Genomic DNA, 21,550 nt, shown 5'->3' with positions numbered 1-21,550 from the left:
GGTGGCTTTTGATAGGATAAGGTGAACCAGCAGCAGACTGCCTACCAGTACATTCTTCTCCAGCAAAACTCAAATGACTACAGCATCTATCAAACCCATAACCATAACTGAACCACATCAATGAATACTCATTTAAGACTTAATTGGGATGCTGGGAGGAATATTTCCTTCTCAACATTTTCTGCATGGGCCACACTTCCTCTAACTCAGGCATAGGCAAACTCAGCCCTCCAGATGTTTTGGGACCACAACTCCCATCATCCCTAACCATGGGTCCTGTTAGCTAGGGATGATGGGAGTTGTAGTCCCAAAACATCTGGAGGGCTGAGTTTGCCTATGCCTGCTCTAATTTGAGGACAGCTCCCAACCCATGTTAAACAAATACGAGTCCCACCGCTACAATATATAATAGAGCAAAACAGTTGTGCTTTTATTGTTTCGTTAAATGGGAATTAAGCTACATAAATGAATATATATTTTCAATCGTTATGCAGATCACTTTGCAAAAACATACATAAACCATACAATTGTGTACCTTGTTTTTGCTTGAGGGAAAGCCAGAAAATGCTGTCCTTACTGGAATGGTGGGATACAGATGCATGGGGATTATGCATGACGTGCTCCTGATCTAATAAAAAGAAGGGAAAGAAAAAGAAAATTCTGTTATGCTTCAATGTCACATTCAAGGAAAGGAATTCACTGGAGGTTGAAATGTGATCAAAGGCTGTTCTAATGTAAGAACTGATGAATGCTCTTCAAAGTATACTTTGAAATAGGAGATGACAGTTTTTTAAGGTCTCTCTGCATTTTAATCGCTCTCCTATGCATGCCAAAAATGACTATAGCTGCTCATGGAATCCTATTAAAATTATTTGGAATAATATACCCCCTAAAACCAAAGTTTTGGAAAAGGGATGTGCAAAAATGTTTGTTCTTTAAAAATATATAGCAAAGAAGGACTCTCCTTCCTCGGAGGTTTTAAAGCAGAAAGTTGAGATTCGTGCATTGCACAGAGTTGGATGAGATGACGCTCAGAGTCTCTTCCAACTCTCCAATTCTATGAAATTATATTACAAAATGAAATTTTAACTAAATTCATAAAGGCCTATTTGCATCACCTCAACATGTTACTTCTTGCTGTATTCTGCATAGAAGTTTCTGGAGACAAGTGATTTAATCCATCCCAGATAGATCAAATTTAATTATGACTGTACTACATGGCGAGACGACCAACAAAATAAAAATAAAGCTCAGTCTCACACAATACATAGCTATGGAAAAATATGATACCAGAAAGAAACAATTGGTGTTGCAGCAGTGAGAAAATCATCAGTATTAATTTGATCTGATAATCAGCAAACATAAAGTTATACAAACTCTGATGAATTACCACTGGGCAATCCAAACTCCAATCTGCCAGCCTGGAGGCAGTTAGGATACAGTGCAACCAGCCAAAATGCAAAACCAACTCACTGCTGGCTAAATGCCATTTGCCCAGTTGCAGGCAGCCCAGCAAGAGGAAGCCGCCCAGAGTGGCTGGGTAGTGTATAAATAAAATTATTATTATTAAGTCAGACTCACCATTGATTAACAGTGTAATGGCCCCCCAAAAAGGCCAAATCTTGAGAGCAGGATTGAGAGAAACACAATCCCCAGTACCTGCCATGCTACTATGGATTACAGATTATGGGGAAGAGAGACATTTCACCCTACTGTAGACACTGCAGCTGTTAGAGTTGGGTCTTCTCCTCTTTAAAATTCAAGGTAGAGAAGAACTGAGATGCCATAATGCTTGCCTTCGAACTAAGAGCAGTCACTCACTGCTGAAATTTATATTCCAAGCCAAGGAATAATGAATTTATATTATAAGCCAAGCAACATCACCTATTTTCATACAGAATATATAGAATCATAGAAACATAGAAACATAGAATTGGAAGGGACGCTGATGATCATCTAGTCAAAGCATGGGCAAACATAGCCCTCCAGATGTTTTGGGACTACAACTCCCATCATCCTTGACCACTGGTCCTGTTAGCTAGGGGTGATGGGCGTTGTAGTCCCAAAACATCTGGAGGGCCAAGTTTGCCTATGCCTGATCTAGTCCAACCCCCTACAATGCAGGAGGAATATGCAGCTGTCCCATATGGGGATCAAACCTGCAACCTTGGTGTTATTAGCACCATACTAATAAATATGTGGTTTTCATTAGAATGGCCATGGCGTGGAGGGAAATATATGGTAACAGGCCAAGCTGACTAGCTTTTGAGGGAGCAAATGGCAAATAACAGGAGAACTAAGTCTACCTTATATTTAACAGCCTGTATGGTAGCCATAGGTGACCAGGAATTCCATGAAGGTAAGTGAATAGGATGGTGGAGAAGGGGTGGCTCACTGTGTTCTTTTTCCAGCGGCCGGCTCAGGGATGGCCCACATATAAGGCCAGGTGAGGCAACTGCCTCAGACAGCAGGATCCACAGGGGTAGCAGATTCCAATGTAGATCTTCGCTCATCCCTTATTCCCTGGCAAGGAGGGAGGCACCCTTTGCTGGTTCACCTCAGGTGCCAAAATGTATTGGGCAGTCCTGAGCCTGCTTGGTATCTGTGCTAACCACAAGGAGGTACATTTCCTCCATGGTGACCATGGAAATGCACTGGGCTAGAATGGAAGGATGGCTCCGTCCCTCTCCCCACTCCCGAGCCCCACCAGTCTGCTTGATAATTGGACTGCACTTAATTGGACACTTAATTGGACAGCAACTTAATAATGAGCTGGAAGCCTGCAGTTTCAGGTTTCTCATTCCCAGTGGCCAGAATGGTAACACAGCCTACTAGCCTCTTAATAGATTAGTTAAAAATTCAGGATAGCAACTTTGGAGGCTTATTTACAAGGCTGAATTATGCAAAGAACCAACTCGCCCTTCCCTCCTAACATCCCATAGTTACAAAGATTTATAACTTGTACACAAATTTGCTTTGCATGATTTAACGCGACAATTTAACTGTCATACCATCCATTAATTCATCTCAACCTCTTTTTCCGAAAACTTACAATACTGGTCTTTACTACAACTCTTATCTCAAACTTGGGAATGTGAAGGTGATCACAGCAGCAACAGATAGGTACCTAATTAGTTGAGTTGACATTTACAGTGATTGCCAAAAAGACTATAATGGAAAACCAATTTCAGCAACATTGTACCGGGTATGGTGAATGACACATGTGAAAAAAATTACAGTGAGAGTGGAAAAATAGGCTGTCAAGAATCAAATGATGTTACATCTGCACTGTCAAACTGTCTAGCAGATTGTTATACAGAGCAACACTGGTAAGAGTTGAATATATGCTTTCTCCAACTCTACTGAAAATGAGACTCTAAACGACCTAACTCACATTACAATATTAGTCCACGTGCACCTGGCTGACACTGTACAAAGACAAAGAAGCAGTCTTGCTCTCTTAAATTACAAAAGCAGTGGATTGCTCTTAAACAAACAGTGTGTTTCGGAATGTGTTGTCCCAGATAATCGATTAATGAGATTATAAGAAATTACTTCTTCTGGGTATTTGTTCATGTATTTGACAGTTTGCTAGTGCCTGGAAATATTTATTCTCTGCCAAACTTAGTTTTCGTAATATAATTTTGATAAATTGTATTTGTACAATTATTGAATATTTTGGGTGGGGTTCACCTAAGAAGCCTTATCAGCAAAAGTCCTGTAGAAGGACTCCCACTACTACAACAAGACTTTCCCCCTCCGTTTGCTGCCAAAACTGGCTCAAAGGGGTGGTCAGGAAAAAACCCCAGAACAGTACGCAGGGGAAGGAGAGGGATCGTTCTGTCTGACAAACTGAAAAGATTCTACAGATAACACTGAATTCCAACCTATATCTTGCCTACCTGCAGAATCCTATGTATGTTTTACTCTGAACTAATTACGGTTGTGTTCACTCACAGGTAAGTGTACAAAAAATTGCTGCCTAAAACAAGGACCATGCTATTTTATAACAGTGTGCTGGCATATATTGAGTAAATAAATATAATGCAATGGTTAAAAACAGAGCTATAGTTATGCTAAAAATAAATGTTTTAGTTAATGTTTTCAACAAATGTGATGTTTATTTGCTCTTAATTATGTATATTGAATTAAATGGTCTTTGAAGGTTCTAATACCAACTACCCAGAGGGAAAAACTACAACAAAAAGAAGTTTAGACTAGACTGCTACAAATCCAGCATTTAGTTCTGCTGAATACTTCACAGATATTAAAAGAGTTCCCAGAGAAGCATAAGAGCAGTCAAAAAATATTTCCACACCAATTTAAGCAAAACGGCTATTTCACCAAGAAAATGGGGTGACCAAGCTACACTGCATACAATTATGTTTTGTAAATAGTTTTAGCTTTAGGAATGCAAAGGATGAGGCAGCTGCTATACTGTGGCAGTGAACAACCCCAAATATTGCTACAGAGATCTGCTTTAAGTTTAAGATGCTTACACAAGTAGATAAAGTCAGATCCCAAAGATGGAGCAATTACTCTCCTAAACTGATTAGTAATTGCAGAGACATTAATCTTTTAGTTCAGCACTTATTAGCATATATGCCAGTTGCACATTTAATGTATTTTCCCCCTGTGAGGAGATACCAATATGTAAATCCCGATTTATGCAGATAAACATGTTTAAATATTACTGTATGAATGAATTTACAAGTCCAGAATTTTATTTGCCCAGAACAATGATAGAGCTATTTGGTAAGTGTTGCAGAGGAAAAATCTAGGTCTTGGTGCCTTTAGCAATTGGAGGTCAAATGTTGATGTGGATTGATATGTTGGGGAATTCCAACAACCACACCATGCAGTCTTATGAACCTAATGTAGATAGTACAAAAATATAAACAACAATGAATAGTCTATTTGCAAAATAATGTTCCCTGAACCCTGAAGCCAAAGATTCAAGTAGTTACTTGTGAATCATTATGTAAACCTAAATGCATTTAGCTTCTTGATCTGTTTAGGAGAAAGGCCATGCATAGTTCAGTGGTTAGAGTATTTGCTTTGCATGCGGAAGGTACCAGATTCAATCCCTGCCATAAACAAGCCGGGCTGGGAGAAACCCCTGTCTGAAAACCTGGAGAACTGTTGCCAGTCAGTGTAGACAATACTGAGGAAGATGGACTAATGGTCCTTCTCTGTATAAGATGTGTCCTAGGTTCCTATTTGCTTCCTCTTCTTACTGTGCCTTTCTCTCCCAAGTTTGCTTGGTGTCTGCCACAATACTATTCATCTGTGCACATGATTTCTGCAGAGATTATATTGAAGGTCGCTTCTTATATCATTTCTGTGGATACTGTTTTAAGAAAGCACATTACAAATAGCAGCCCAATACAATGATACTTCTAAATACGCCATTTGGCACAGTGTTTAGACTCGGTTTGCTTCTTATAATAGTTCTGTTGCTGTGCAAATCAGAAGAGATACTGACTTGAATGATAAATCAGGACAAAACATGCTGTTTTCTAAATGGTGCGGAATGAAATGGTGTAATAGTAACACATCTCTTCATACCAAAAATGTGGTCATCAATATGCGTGCAGCATAAAACTGTTGATAGCCATTTCCTAACCATGTCCATTACACTTCTCCGGTTCAGATTTTAAAAATATCCTGGGTCAACTAAAAGGCTGATTCAAGTCCCAAATGCCTGGGGTTCATGCAATTTCTCACGGCAGAGCAATCCTAGTGTTCCAATGGGGAACATCAACCATTAGTACTTGCTTTTCAGTACAGAATTGTGTTATTCCCCTGTACAGACAGGTGTACAATTCCTTTGTATTGTGCGATGCAGCTCCAAATACTTTGGTGAACTGTTTCTTCTTCAGTGCTTGCGTACCAAATCATGGAATAGCACTAATGAGTGAACTCATTTCACTCACATGTCTTTGAATCCAACACAATATTAGCTGGTCTCGATAAGTGATGTTCAGAAGGAAGGAATTTCTTGAAGGAGGAGGCAGCCTGGCATTATGTCAGTTTGTTTTAATGCTCTTTTTTCATCTTGCTCCCCAGAGTACACAGAAGGAGAGCCCCAAACGTATTCCAGGCTTTACCCAGGCACACTAAATAGAGTCTTAAACACACACACACACAACTACGATATAGAAAGGGTCACGTAAGCTTGGAGCCAATTTAGAGCGGGTGGAAGAAGTAGAGATTAAATATTTCAGATTTACTGAATAATTTTTAGGAGAGTCTCTGTTCACTTCAGTTGCATTTCAGAGCCATATGAAAGGTGTATTTTTAAAGCTACTTGGCAACATTCCTGTAGCTCAAGAAGTGTCTTCCTCACTGTCCCATCAGAGAAAGCAGACTTGTACCAAGTCAGATCACTGGCCCATCTGACAGTGACTCTCCAGGGTTATAGACAAGGTTCTTTCTCAGTCCCACTTGCAGAATTCAGGGATTAAATATGGGTCCTTCTGCATGAAAAGCAGTTGCTCTACCACTGAGATAGAACCACAGAATTTTATCCAAAAATTAACTAATGCCATATAGGTAGCAACCAATTTGTGCCCGGGTTATGTTCTGGATCCCTGTGCACATCGGCAGGGCCTGTATAAGTCCATCCTACCCTGTTCCACCCCATCCCCGCCCCACTCTTCCCCCTTTTGTGCCATTTTGTGACATCTTTGGGTCACTTCCAGGTTTGGCATGATGGGAGCAGTCGTGGACATACACATCAGTTTCACCTAAAAAGGTCCCTGCTTGTATGATAAGGAATAATCCCTTGACCAGTGTTTCCCAATCTTGGGTCTCCAGCTGTTTTTAGACCACAGTTCCCATCATCCCTGACCGCTGGTCTTGCTAGCTAGGGATGATGGGAGTTGTAGTCCAAAAACAGCTGGAGAACCAACGTTGGAAAACACTGCCCTAGGCTCATCTTAAGAGCATTAAGTCCCACGCATTGTTTGAGGTGAGGGAAGTACTGTCTAACCTCACCCTGGTTTTAAACTTGCCTAGGGCTGTCTTTGTCTTCTTTTGGGAGCCAGGTGAAAACCTGTTTATTTGTCTAGGGTTTTGTTTTTTAAAAAACCTGTCTATGGATGCATTGCAGTGGAATTTTATTTGTTCTGAAGCTGTGCTTTATTGCTGCCATGGTACCAGGTATCTGTAGAAACAGCTGAACATACAATAGTAGTTTCAAGCATTTGATCCAGTAGAAACCAACATGCTGACAGACTAAATGATGAAGAAAGGGAAAAGTGGTCCATCGCCAAAAGCAATCCAAGTTACAGAAGGAGGACTGACTTGAAACTGTTTTAGGGAGCCCTGGTCTACTACCCAACCTGCTCTGGCCTGTTAGCAAAAGATGCACCCTTGCTGGTAAGCTGCATTCCTTGTAGTTTCCTACTTTGGTTGGACTGGGGGGTGGTGAACAGGGTAAACCCTTCTTGAAGTCCTTCAGGTTGCCAACTAAAAAGCAGATGTGAAATCCAGCAGTGATATCCCCACCCCACCCTGGAGAACTTAGTTCACCAACTGTAAATACAGATAAATCCTTCTGTGCCCAAGAAGAAAACACACTTCTTTGCCTGTGGGCTGGCAAAGATTTCCACTCAAACTTAAAGTACCGTATTTTTCACCCTATAGGACGCACTTTTTCCCCTCCAAAAATGAAGGGGAAATCTGGGTGCGTCCTATGGGGCGAATGCAGGCTTTCGCTGAAGCTTGAAGAGTGAGAGGGGTCAGTGCGCACCGACCCCTCTCGCTCTCCAGGCTTCAGGAGGACATCCGCAGCCTAGGCAGCCCTGCGGGAGTTTCCGCAGGGCTGTCTAGGCTGCGGATAGCAGCCTGCTTCCCGGAACGCCGAGCGCGCTGAAACAGAGCGCCTGGCGCTTCAGGAACACATCCGCAGCCTGCCGCCCGGCGCGAGGAGCGCCCTGAAGCAGAGCGCCCCTCGCGCCGGGCAGACATCCACAGTGTGGGGAGCCCTGCAGGAGTTCCCTGCAGGGCTCCCCTCGCTGCGGATAGCAGCCTGCCACCCGGCGCGATGGGCGCCCTGAAGCAGAGCGCCCCTTGTGCCGGGCAGACATCCGCAGCGTGGGGAGCCCTGCGGGGAAGTCCCACTGTGGATAGCAGCCTGCCGCCCGGCGCGATTGGTGCCCTGAAGCAGAGCGCCCCTCGTGCCAGGCAGACATCCGCAGCGTGGGGAGCCCTGCAGGAGTTCCCCGCAGGGCTCCCCACCCTGCGGATAGCAGCCTGCCGCCCGGCGGGTGGGGCACCCTGAAGCAGAGCGCCCCGCATGCCGGACAGACATCCGCAGCGTGGGGAGCCCTGCAGGAGTTCCCCGCAGGGCTCCCCACACTGCGGATAGCAGCCTGCCGCTCGGCGGGCAAGGCACACTGAAGCAGAGCGCCCCGTGCGCCGGGCAGACATTGGCCAGCCCCACAAGTTCGGGGGACAGCAGGGAGGCGCAGCACCGCCATCCCGCTGTTCCTCGACCTGGTTCGGTTTCCCCGACCTGGTTTTGGGGGGGAAATAAAGGGAAAAAAAATTCCTTTATTTCCCCCCCCCAAAAAACTAGGTGCGTCCTATGGGACGGAGCGTCCTATGGGACGAAAAATACGGTATGTGCTGAATGCCCAACCCCCTATTGTTTAGGCAAAGCAACATGTTTGGGTACTGAATTCAACTGAACAATAAGGACTTAAGCATCCAACGTATATTACATAATGATAAAAGGAATCTACTGTACCTGTTAAAAAGACATCCAACACTATGTCTTCAAATGTAGGATTCCTGAAGCTTATGATGATAGAAGAATGGTGACCAAGGCAAGAACTCACACAAGATGGTTCCAATGGCTGAGGAATCAGACCAACCCCAGACAATAAAAATACCCATTCCTCAAGCTGTGGTAAGAATAACAATATTCACATTTTAATCAGAAACCACTTCTTTGTTCTTTTTTTTTCATTTTCCTGTAAATGTTAAACTTCAGGTAAAAATATGATGGCCCCAGTCAATGGGATTTTTATATACATAAGGAATTCCAATGCAAACTCAGAGCTCAATGCAAGGAAGACCATTCACTTGCAGCACTAGATGGATAGCAAGCCAATTCTAGCACAATTTATTTGGCTTCCTTCTTTAAAAAAGTTTCATACATTCCACCTGTTACCCTTAATTGGTAATAAGCTAATTAAGCATTAGAGGAAAGCTGTTTCAGCCACTTCACTGCTTACATTTTTTGAAGTGAATTTGAGGTGATGCATTATTCGTAGCAGCATATTAAATAGAAGAAGCTGAAAAGAATGTAATCAAAGAATACTTGACACTCTAATAATAGATCCTGCTCGTCTCTAACACTGCTCAGTATTATTAGTCTCACTCCATTACATACAGATATTGCTGGTTTACGGGGAAAACTAGGTGCTATAAGTATATTAGTATCTTGACTAACTGTTCTACTCATCCTGGCATTTCAGTTGTGCTGTTCCAACAAAGTTAATTTCAGTGCTCAAAAACAAGAACAAAGTGATTGCAGGCAGAGTTCAAATTCGTATTGCAGAGTGTTCACACAGCTGCAAACCAGAAGCAAACGAAGCAGATAATAACCCATAGTGGTTTCTCTCAATTCAGCAATGAGGCACAATCAGAAACAGTTAAGCCTTGTCCTATAAGTCCTGTCATTAGCTGATTTTATATTAGTCAGTTACTCAGCTATGAGACAGCTTAAAGTGTCAGTTCAGAAGCATTTAATCAGTGAAATCAAGGGAAGAAAATCAATGCCAATTTTTAAGGTTAAAGTTTTGCCAGGCTTCCTATATATACAGTGAAAAGGACCCTTGAAAGCCTTTCTCAAATAATCTTGGCACTGGAATGGTAGAAACGTAATACTGATGTATATTCAATCTGCTACCATCATGCAATAGTTTAATACCTTTCTCTTATGAAGTTCAGTCGATAATTCAAAAGTTTCAGATGATTTAAGGATGAAAAGAGCAAAGTGAGTCACAAAGGTTAGAGCAAAACACTGAAAAGGTTGAGAGGGCTGGACACAGCAAGTGAAAGGATGAGATATTGATTAAAGGTTTGGCTGAGATAAAACTTGAAGATTTGCCACTATTTGACAGGAGAGGCATGTTGACAAAAATTGAGTGTCAGTCCTCAATTTGAACCTGAAAGGTTTCAGTGACTTATTTGCTTATTTTATGGCTTTGGTATTTGATAAATAACAAGACTTTTTAATTTATTGATCAAAGTTCTATGAGCTATCATGGTTTCAGACAGAATAATAGCACTTCATCTTCTTGAACTGTCCTTGTATATACACCATATATACCAGAACTGCTAGCACTTAGTTTTTCTTGCTGTTTTTCTTCCAAATGCATGTTAAAGGAGAAAAAAGAATCCAAACAGTATACTTTGTCAAGCAAACTAAACTTATCTGCTTTGATTTTCAGATGAATGGGGTTTTTAAAGTGAAATCAGTGGAATTAAAATATACCAATAGCAATAGTGCAATCCTATAGCTGTCTACTGTGAAGTAAGTCCCATTGTGTTTTGCAAGACTTGTTTCCAGGTAACTGTGTCTTTCCAAGGCTAAAGTATAAGGACTGATGTGAATCCAGCAATTTGGCTTAATTTGGTTATGGATTAGTCTGTAAATCACTTCAAACTTTCAGAAAAAATATTGGGTTTGCTACATTATAAGGAGTCATACATTTTAGTTAGTATTCAACTGAAGTGCTAATCCCATTAGGTTAGAGAATCAAATAACCCAACAAGGAAATAATATGCATTTCAGAAACCAAACATTTTACTCAAGCACAAATAATATGCAAACATTACAGCATGTGTCATAATTTTAGCTCATTTATTTTGTCTCCGACTGCAGCTTTTAGTAAGGTAGAGTTGGTGAAGGAGATGAATCTTGTTAACTTAGTTATTTCCCTTTCAAAATTCAACACAGTAAAGAGGCAGGAAATGCTAATATTTTGAAGAAACCTTTAAGTAAAATTAGATCTAGTGTTTTCAAGCACTTCTTTGTAATAAATAGGACATTAGCATATGAGACTTGTATTTTTAAAAGTCATTAATAGGTTTTTCAAAAGTACAGTGGCATTTGTAATTGTATACATTTTAGATTACTTTCCTGAATGTTAACCAAGCCATAACTGTTAGTAACCTCAGTCAAATCTCAAGTACCTAATTGAAAATCAAGAATATGTGCATTTTCAGATGGACTACCCATGAAGGATCCAATATCAACATTCCAATAACCTCTGAGCAAGATTTTAAAATCACAAGGCCCTGAGCTTTATCAGGCCCAATAGCACTTTTCTTAATAATAATAATAATAATAATAATAATAATAATAATTTATTATTTATACCCCGCCCATCTGGCTGGGCCTCCCCAGCCACTCTGGGCGGCTTCCATAAAAACCAAAAATACAGTAAAATATCACACGTTAAAAACTTCCCTGAACAGGGCTGCCTTAAGATGTCTTCTGAATGTCAGGTAGTTGTTTATCGCTTTGACATCTGCTGGAAGGGCGTTCCACAGGGCGGGCGCCACTACCGAGAAGGCCCTCTGCCTGGTTCCCTGTAGCTTTGCTTCTCGCAATGAGGGAACCGCCAGAAGGCCCTCGGCGCTGGACCTCAGTGTCCGGGCAGAATGATGGGGGTGGAGACGCTCCTTCAGGTATACTGGACCGAGGCCGTTTAGGGCTTTAAAGGTCAGCACCAACACTTTGAATTGTGCTCGGAAACATACTGGGAGCCAATGTAGGTCTTTCAGGACCGGTGTTATATGGTCTCGGCGACCGCTCCCAGTCACCAGTCTAGCTGCCGCATTCTGGATTAGTTGTAGTTTCCGAGTCACCTTCAAAGGTAGCCCCACGTAGAGTGCATTGCAGTAGTCCAAGCGGGAGATAACCAGAGCATGCACCACTCTGGCAAGGCAGTCCGCAGGCAGATAGGGTCTCAGCCTGCGCACCAGATGGAGCTGGTACACAGCTGCCCTGGACACGGATTTAACCTGTGCCTCCATGGACAGCTGTGAGTCCAAAATGACTCCCAGGCTGCGCACCTGGTCCTTCAGGGGCACAGTTACCCCATTCAGGACCAGGGAATCCTCCACACCTGCCCGCCTCCTGTCCCCCAGAAACAGTACTTCTGTCTTGTCAGGATTCAACCTCAATCTGTTAGCCGCCATCCAACCTCCAACCGCCTCCAGACACTCACACAGGACCTTCACCGCCCTCACTGGTTCTGATTTAAAAGAGAGGTAGAGCTGGGTATCATCCGCATACTGATGAACACCCAGCCCAAACCTCCTGATGATCTCTCCCAGCGGCTGCATGTAAATGTTGAAAAGCATGGGGGAGAGGACAGAACCCTGAGGCACCCCACAAGTGAGAGCCCAGGGGTCTGAACACTCATCCCCCACCACCACTTTCTGAACACGGCCCAGGAGGAAGGAGCGGAACCACTGTATGACAGTGCCCCCAGCTCCCAGCCCCTCAAGATGGTCCAGAAGGATGTTATGGTCGATGGTATCAAACGCCGCTGAGAGATCCAGCAGAACTAGGAAACAGCTCTCACCTTTGTCCCTAGCCCGCCGGAGATCATCAACCAGTGCGACCAAGGCAGTTTCAGTCCCATGATGAGGCCTGAATCCCGACTGGAAGGGATCCAAATGGTCCGCTTCTTCCAGGCGTGCCTGGAGTTGTTCGGCAACCGCTCGCTCAATCACCTTGCCCAAGAATGGAAGATTTGAGACTGGGCGATAGTTGGCCATCGTGGCCGCATCTAAAGATGGTTTTTTAAGAAGCCTCTGCAACCCCATGTTGTTTCTATAGGCTAGTCATTCAGGAAGAATGGCAGGATAGAAGCTTTGGCAAGTGAAATACTGTACACTAGCCTAACTTTTCCTGCCGCTGGACTATATCATAATATTTTACAATGCTAGATAATATTTAATTCATCAAATCTAATTGAGCATCCATACCTGTGGGCACATGAAAGTGATTTTTGCTGTGTGGTTGGCCCTTCCTAGGGCAGAAGGAAAAAACTGAACTGGTACTTCAGTGGTGGAATGAGGAGCTACAACCAACTGCACAAACATTGGGAGGGAGGGAGGGAGAGGAGAGAGAGGGGGGGAGGAAATGAAAAATAAAAATCAATTTTATTTTGGAGCCAGTTTTTTTATTGTGCCTTGTATCAACACTGTTGATGTTTACGTAATTAATGTGTTCCACTGTATGCCTTCTTCACTCTCAGCATGCAGGATCTGCTAAGACTGATAAAGTGTACTGCAGTAAACAGTGCTTAGCGGCAGTTGCAGCACATGTATTCCCCAGAAACGAAGAAGATTGTGTTACTAGCCACAAAGAAAGAAGTGGAGGCTGTTTTTAAAGTATGGATGAAAGAAAGAGAGCTTCAGTTTTTCAGGTCGTATACAGCCACTATATCTTCTTTTTTCACATTACAGAGATGCTTAGAAGTCTTATATTGCTGCACAATTAAAAAGCCAGATACCATTTTTAAAAGGCAATGTGCAGTATATATTTACAGTATGTGCAGTTGTCTCTGTTTTCCATCTACAGTTATGCACATTTATATGGGCTCAAAGAAACTACCATGCTGTGATGTGCTTACTCCAAATTAAAAGAGTTGGATTCACAATTCCATAGGGATCGGCAAAGTGGCCAACTATATGGTGATAAGATAAAATTGTTTGACGCTTCTAAGCAAGGAACTAACATCTAAATCCAAGAATAAAATTACTTGGTACACGTGCAGCCTAGTGCCAGACATCCAGAAGCATATCTGCCTGAAACATACATATTGTTGCTGCAACTTCTAATTGGTTTTTCTAGTACACCATCCAAACATAACCTTCAACTTTGCTAATATAAAGGCTGCCATGTTTTTCTTTTTGTCTGATTTCTCCTTAACCAGGAAACTATGTTTCACTTAAGGCATGAGTCAGATCTAAATAGCAGTTAGGGATACAAGATAAACACGGTCATTGTTGTGTTGTTTTTTGTTTGTTTTTGCATTTTAATACGAAAATATCCAATTAATGTTTCCCAAACCATTTTTTTACATGGGATATAAAGCAAATGCATGATCTCATTTTTATGTTAATAATAAATATAATATTCATGCATGTTAAGAATATTAAGATCCTGATGACAAATATCAATAATATAAGCATCCACACAAGTGTTGCTAAACTAACCATACAGTTTAAATGTGAAACTTGTCTGTGTGGCACAACACAATGTGTAACACGCAACACCTTTGTTGTATTCACAGTGCTCACTTACAAAATCATACAAATGCAACGGAGCATAATAAGATGAGACTGCACTGCGGTACTGTCAAAGCGCAGAAGGGAATATCTGTATGCTTGGTTCAGGGTTCAAGTTCACAAGCCGTTATTCAGAACTGTGCATGCATTGAACATGAAATATAAATTTTGCTGAGAATCACATAAAACATATGCAAGACAGTTAGACCCTGGGCCCCCTCCGGGTAAGCTGAGATCAAAGCTTTTATAGAAGTCAGTCCTTATCCCAAAAGCTGGTCCACTTTATTGTTATTCAAGAAGCTTCTTTGCTATTAGGCTGATTACAATGAAATTTGCTCTATTGGTCAGGACTTGGTGATATCTATCTGGCATCCCTCAGGCTGCTGCTAAAGGCATGGCTTCCTACACTGACTCCCTCCCCAGCAGCTTGATTCCTGTGATGAGTTTCTTATTTATTTATTTATTTACTTAGTTAGTTAGTTAGTTAGTTTATTTAGGCAACTTATATCAAACCCTTCACTCAAGGGTTTCCAGGTGGGCTTCAGTCCAAAGAGAGAAATACAAAACCACACAAAATGCAAGCTGGCATATACAATTAAATCACAGTTAGTGTTCCTTGATTATACTTGGGCATCACCCAGCAAAACTAGATTTTTATAATAAAGATATATGTCTATTAGAAGCCCTGCCTCAGTCTAGCTCCAGAAATACCATGCTACAGTTAACTATACACAGGCAACTATGTTTAGCATTCTGTGGAGCAGAAAATTCATCTTTAAAAAGTTGTTCTTCTATGCAATATTAAGAGCTTTTAAAGAAAATAATCAAGTGTTAAGCTCAAAAGGTGAGAGATCAGTACTTGATAAAAAAAATCTTTTCTAAAATAATTCATATACTATAGCACAAATACACACAAAAAACTCTAAGAGATGCTAAAGGTATGGATGTCCCATAATTTCAATTAGAATTTGAGATCCTGTGCACTTTGAAGGTTCTCTTGAAGCAAAAAGGTGGCAGCTGGCTGATTACTAAAAATGCTCAAAGCCACCATATTTTAAGAAAGAGGCAGAAGTGGAAGTGTTTGAAATTCACATGCCCAGTGCTGAAGACTAATGCATTTGGGATTGAACACTTTCATGAAGTAAATTTAGGTAATTTATTTTTAATGTGCCTTTACAGATAATGTGCCATGAATAGTGGTGGCATTTAAGCATCTGGTAATGAATTAGAAAAGCTGAAAGCAGGAAGGGTATATTAAACTGCCTGGACAGTTTGTATGCAGGCTACAGGAGTCAAAATTCATTATCATTAAGTTTAATCAATTTCTCTGCTAATGATCTGACTGTAATATGTATGAACCCGTTAGAGCTCTTCCAAAAATCTATCTGCAGCAAGCTAATAATATAATGAATCAAGATCATAGTGCTATGCATGCAAATACTGATTTGTGAAATTGTAAGTAACAGAACACTTCCAGCTTTTACTTATTTTATAATGAAGTGTTTAATATATTTTACATTAAACAAACTGAATGAGAAAATGTCCGCTCCAGCATATTTATTCAGTTTGATGAAACAGAACAGTAAAATATTCAATACATAGAAAGGTCATTTTATTGAATTCAGAAAAATCTGAATTTTGACTTAATATTACGCTACATTACAACAAAACAGAAATTTGTTATCATAAGCCAAGAAAAAGCAAACAACTTAATAGACAAGATTAATTTATTTTGCTTTAGAACATGAATGTCTATCTTAAATGCCACAAAGGCATTTTATAGGTTTATCTGATAGAGGCACATGTTTCGCTTGTTCTACCTTTCAGAAACTTGTAACAATTTACAAAAGACCTTGCATTTTAAGAACCAACACAACATGAATACATAAACAACACATAGAAAAGATGCTTCTCAGTGACTCAGCTTCAATAAAACATTAATGGAAAGGACACAACATTCTAAAATCACAGTACTATTTCTATCTTTGGAGGCAGAAAATGTTGCTGGCAATACAGTTTGTTCTGTCTGACAATGAACAGAACTACTAATGTCCAAATAATGTCTGACAGTTAATGAGACTCTCAGGTCCATGGTTCAAATTTCCCAGTCTGGAGCCTGATGTGTGTCGAATCTACAGGACAGACTATTTCTAGATGGGACTCAGCTGCCCATCTCAACATCCTATGGCTTGGAAATGCCAAGGTTGTGGATTCAATCCCTGTACAGGCCAGCTGCATATTCCTGCATTGCAGGGAGTCGGAGTAGATTATCTCTGGGGTCCCTTCCAACTCTACAGTTCTATGATTCTGTGACCTAACAGTCTAGATCACATAGTTTAAAAGTTCCTGAACATCTGAACCTGCCTTATATAGAATCTGACAAGCTGCTCCATCTAATCCAGCATTGTTTACCATGTCTGGCAGCAACATACCAAGTCGAGAAGGTTTCTGAAGCACTCTGACCAAAGAACTTTTGCTATCAGTAATTCACTAAGGTATTTTCTACAGGCAAATCATGTCTTTTATCACTGAGCCAAGATTTTCATCCAGTTGGGAAAGGAATTGCATCCCAGAAGCAGCATTTCTACCACAAGGAAACAAGCTATAGGGAGTAGGCACAGAGTAGATGAGATTACTTATATTGCTGCACTACAGCCTCTTGCAAATCTCCTCTTTGCCATCTAGAGCCTCCATCTGCCATGCGGACCATAGAAAGAGACAAATGTTACCTTGAAATTCAAAGGTGTCCTGAAACTTTGAGTGGAATTAGACATTGCAAAAAGCGATGAGCTGCTACTAAAAGGACATCCCGTAACCAGTTACCCATCTATCTCCAAATGTCTAGTGAAATTTATTGTTTCACTATAAGACCTCCAGGTGTAGGGTGGTATATAATTTTAATAAATAAAATAAAATTAAAAAATTGTGTGATAACAACAGAGATTTTTGTGGCACTTAAAGCTAAGCGATTTATTGTGGTATAAATTTGTTGACTAGAACTGACTGCAGTAAATGTAAAATCAGCTGCATCTGATGGAATGGGCTCTAGTCCAAGTTACGCCACAATCAGTTTTGTTAGTCTTCATAGTACCACTAGGCTCTATGTTGATTCTAATGCAGAAAAATGAACACAGCAAGCCTGCTGTGGGTGGCAATGGCTGCCACCATCAGGAATGGGGCAACTCAAAGAATGTCTTCAGGGTGGAATCTACACACGTTAAAAATGTTGTGGGAAATTTTTTTTTAATCATTTTAAAAAATGCATTGCATTGGCTATAGCTCACAGCCACCATCTAGTGTCACAATTGTATATTGCAATTTACAACACATTCAAAATGTTTTATTTGCAGCCATATAAGCGAGTCCCAGGTGACATAGTAAGTTTCGCCAGATATTTTCGGCAGATGTAGATGCTGAGATACAATTGGCAGCCGTTTTGCATAATATCCAGTTGCTCTTAAGGCAATAGATTAGATCCAGAGTGTCCCTTCCACAAACAGAAGGACTCCTTCTGCTTACAAAGAAAACAGACCCAGTGGAGGAAGAAGGTGACTGCCACTGAGATGTCCTTCCTCCTGCAGCCCCCTGTGCCACCTCTCACACTATTCTGCTGATTTTCCCAAGCCCAGATTGCACAGCTTTTCATGGGACAAAGGGAGCTGCAAAGGTTATAATTGGCAAAAAAAGTGCCTCCCCTGCTTCCTCCAACCACAGTATCTTGCTGTTGCACAACCTGAGAGTGGAGGTGAAGCGTTTCTGCTCATGGGAATTCTGGATCCAAACCTATGCTTTGAACATCCTCTGTTCCCCTTTTGCCTCTCTAACAGTTTTATCGTCACCTTTGAAAAATGAAAAGAAACAAACTCCCATTTTCTCCTTTAAGCACTTAACATTTCCCAATCATATGATATCAAACTGAGAAAATAAGACCAAGTATCAATTTATTGTATTCAGTATATCCAATCTAAAGTATATTAAACACCTCATTATAAAATAAGCAAAAGCTGGCTGCTCTCTGTTACTAATCATTTCACAAACCAGCATTTGTGCAAGTAGCCAAACTCTATAATCTTGATTCATTATATTATTTACTGTAGAAAGATTCTGCAAGAGCTCTAACAGGTTCATCCATATTATGGTCAGATCATTAACCCAGAGATGGATTGGAGTTAATGATAATGAATTTTGTTTTTTTTTTTAAATAATATTTATTAAAGATTTTCAGATATAACAGAAAAAGAAAAACATCCAAATTTAAAACCTAATTTTCATTGGCATCTTTCCAGGACTTCCCCTCCCCTCCCCCTCTTGTATTCCAATTCTTTCAAATAGATTCAACAAATTCTTACCCCAAATTTTAAAATTATTTATCATTGACCCAATTTAAAAAATATTTTCCCATCCCCTAAAATCGACCTGTTCCCTTCCACGAGTTCCCCTCTTTAATATGCAATGCAGATTGAAATAAACAGAAAAATAGAAAAAAGAATAAAATGTAATTTAACACCCTTTGGATTCCAAATTTCCCTCCCCCCTTTTCCGGTTGCGTTCCCAATGTCCGTCAATATCTACTGTCATCCTGGAGCTCCCACATCTAAACCACAGTCCTTCACCAGTCCGCTTTGCCGTCTTTTTATTAGTCTTTGCCGTCTTTTGGTCATCTTTGATTTCACATGTCCAATCTTGGAAGGAGTCTATCTTCCAACTTTGTCCAGTTCTTGTTATTCTTGTTGTTCTTGTTGTTCTCTCTCCTCCTCTTTTTTTTTTTTCCTGCTCTCCTGCACAAATGTTCTAATTCCAAAAAGCTTCTAATTCCTCTGCAGAGGCTTTGTTATTCAGGAACAAAACATTACGTCAAGTCCCTTCCATTCTTCAATAGATAAATCTATTGTCTCCTTTAGTGTGTAGACCTCTGTAGACAAAATAGTGTTCCATTTCTGCAGTTTCCCAGGAGATATTCAAATTCGATGCCAACAATACTTGTAGTGTCCCACAGCTCCTCTAGAGGGATTATAGTAACTCAGTTTCCTTCCCGATCACACCCAACAGTCAAAGTAACTTATTATTCCTTGTTTTAAACAATTTATATCTAATTTGTAACAAATGTGACCAGCAAAGTCCTCGTAACAAAGTTCTCTTTTTGTTCTTCCGCTTTGACAGCTCCTTTGACAGCTGTCAAAACCTCTATTTCTCCTCTCCCGGCGCTCTTACGGATCGCTCCCGGGGTTTCCGGGGGGGGGGGTGCCTTTTAATTCACATTCCACTTTTCTCCTCCAGCCCAGTCTTATAATTTTCCATCGCGAAGTTAATAATTTTATCAAAAAAAGGTTGCACTCGATCTTAGTTGTCAAATCCTTTGCTTTAGCTCCTCTACAACATGGGGGAGGCTGACTTCCTTTTTGCACCTCCCCCGCTCGCTCCGAATTTAAAAAGAATTTTTCCCCTTTTTTAATCCAAGTTCCAATTACTCACGGGTTATTCTTTTAAAGTCCAAATTTTCAATGGAAGAAGTCAGCGCTCTCCGTCGAATGGCATGCGGCTTCGCTCGGCAGGGGAAGCGGAGGACTCACAGCACCACCCCCCCGTCACCCGCTCCGCAGCCTTTAAAAAGGCTCCTTCGCGGGTCGGGGGGGACGCAAACGGTGCCCGCCGAGTCACCATGCCCATGGGTTTCAGCACCCATGGTTTTTGAGGGTCCCCGCGTCGCCGGCGCGGTAGAACCCAGCCCCTGCCGAGCAGGCTCCCTCCGGAGCTCGGAGGGAGTCCGCCATTCGGCGATGGCGCCAACCCGGAAGTCAATGATAATGAATTTTGACTTCTATAGATCACAAACTGTTGAGGACGTTTAGCAATTGTTTCCCTCCATTCAGCTTATCCAATTCATTATCAGATGTTTATATGTCATCATTATGCATAAGGATGTTGTAAAAACAAACATGCAAAAATAATCTATATTTAGTGTGAAAGGTTTTAAACCCACTTGTTTCTAAAAGCTGTTGGATTTTTATCTTTTAAGCAGGTTGGGTCCTATTGCTATGGCAACAAGAGTCCCAAAATAGTGTTCAATTCATGACAGAAAAATGGATAAGATCTTCAGTGACAAAATCTATTCAGCTGTCATAATTAGTGTTTTCATTCTCCAGGAATGCCACTATGCTCTTCCTAGTAGTGGCCATCTTTCAATGGAGTCACCTTTAAATATAACCCTGAACACTTTTAAAAAGGAATATTCTTAACTTTCCAAAAGTAAAAACAATTCTGTGTTAGAGGGCAACACCTGGATTCTACCCATTATGAAGTTTGGCTTAATCTTTCCTTAAATGGCTGGCAATCCCTTGTCTCCAAGATTAAAGCTTCTTCATTTCTAGCATCTTTGGGGTTCATCCTTCTCTGTACTCTGATACTTTATTATTAAGATGGTTGTACAGTCCTGCTCTTTGAGATTCATGTTACATCCTCTCTTTTCACATCTCTCTTGGGGATCTTAGTTCCCAATATCAATGCTCCACTAAGGTATATTTGTTTCTTTCCAGCATCTATGTTGTTCTTGGGCCTCTGTCTTGACTTTTAAAAATAACTAGCTACTGCATGCTTTCTCAACATCAGATTATTAAGTTCTGTCTAGAGACTACTCCTTGTTGCTCAAAAAGCTTCAGAATACAATCTGAATATACAAATCAAACCAAATCTTAATTACAGTCATAGACCAGTACAGTCATTTAAAATCTGAAAAACGGTTTGAAAAACTAAAAAGAATTAAAAGTCTATAAAAATATAAAGGGAACAAGGAAAGTCTAAAATAAGGGTTAGGAACATTAGACGGGAATGGCAGAGCATAAGAGGTTAGCATATATAAGACTATAGCTATCAGTCTACAGAGCACTCTGATATGAGCGCTCATTAAATCTAGTTTGTGACACAGGTCATCATCCAATGAATTTTAAGCACTGCTGTGCAGAATCTGCCAACATTGTATGTTGTAGCAGGGTTGGTATCTGAAAGTAGCAAGAAGGTAAAGAATTGTCCTGTGCACCCTTATGCAGTTATGGTTAGATGAAGCTAGTATAGATGTCTCTGTAATACAGGCACTGTAGAAGCACATGCTCTGTTGTTTCTATTTGTCCAGAGTTTTCTTGCCTTTAACATATAAAGCCACCACACCACATGTTTTCCATAATTGTTACATTCCTGTATGGTACTCTCTCATATGATAATAAAATAATTT

General features: G+C 40.9%; 1 protein-coding gene across 1 annotated transcript in view; it reads right to left on the bottom strand.

Moving 5' to 3' along the window:
- The window catches only part of CFAP47 (cilia and flagella associated protein 47), a 198,149-nt gene that overhangs the window by 44,746 nt on the left and 131,853 nt on the right, over positions 1 to 21,550 (bottom strand). Inside the window, exons 55-57 of the mRNA XM_079972197.1 lie at positions 13,018 to 13,122; positions 8,756 to 8,912; positions 536 to 628 (exon numbers count right to left, since the gene is read on the bottom strand). Coding sequence (XP_079828323.1) covers positions 536 to 628; positions 8,756 to 8,912; positions 13,018 to 13,122 — 355 coding nt within the window. The remainder of the gene's footprint in view (positions 1 to 535; positions 629 to 8,755; positions 8,913 to 13,017; positions 13,123 to 21,550) is intronic.

The sequence above is a fragment of the Podarcis cretensis genome, assembly GCF_951804945.1.
Source record: "Podarcis cretensis genome assembly, chromosome: 4".
In the NCBI taxonomy this organism is placed as follows: Eukaryota; Metazoa; Chordata; class Lepidosauria; order Squamata; family Lacertidae; genus Podarcis; species Podarcis cretensis.
This window is presented reverse-complemented; position numbering and strand designations above follow the sequence as displayed.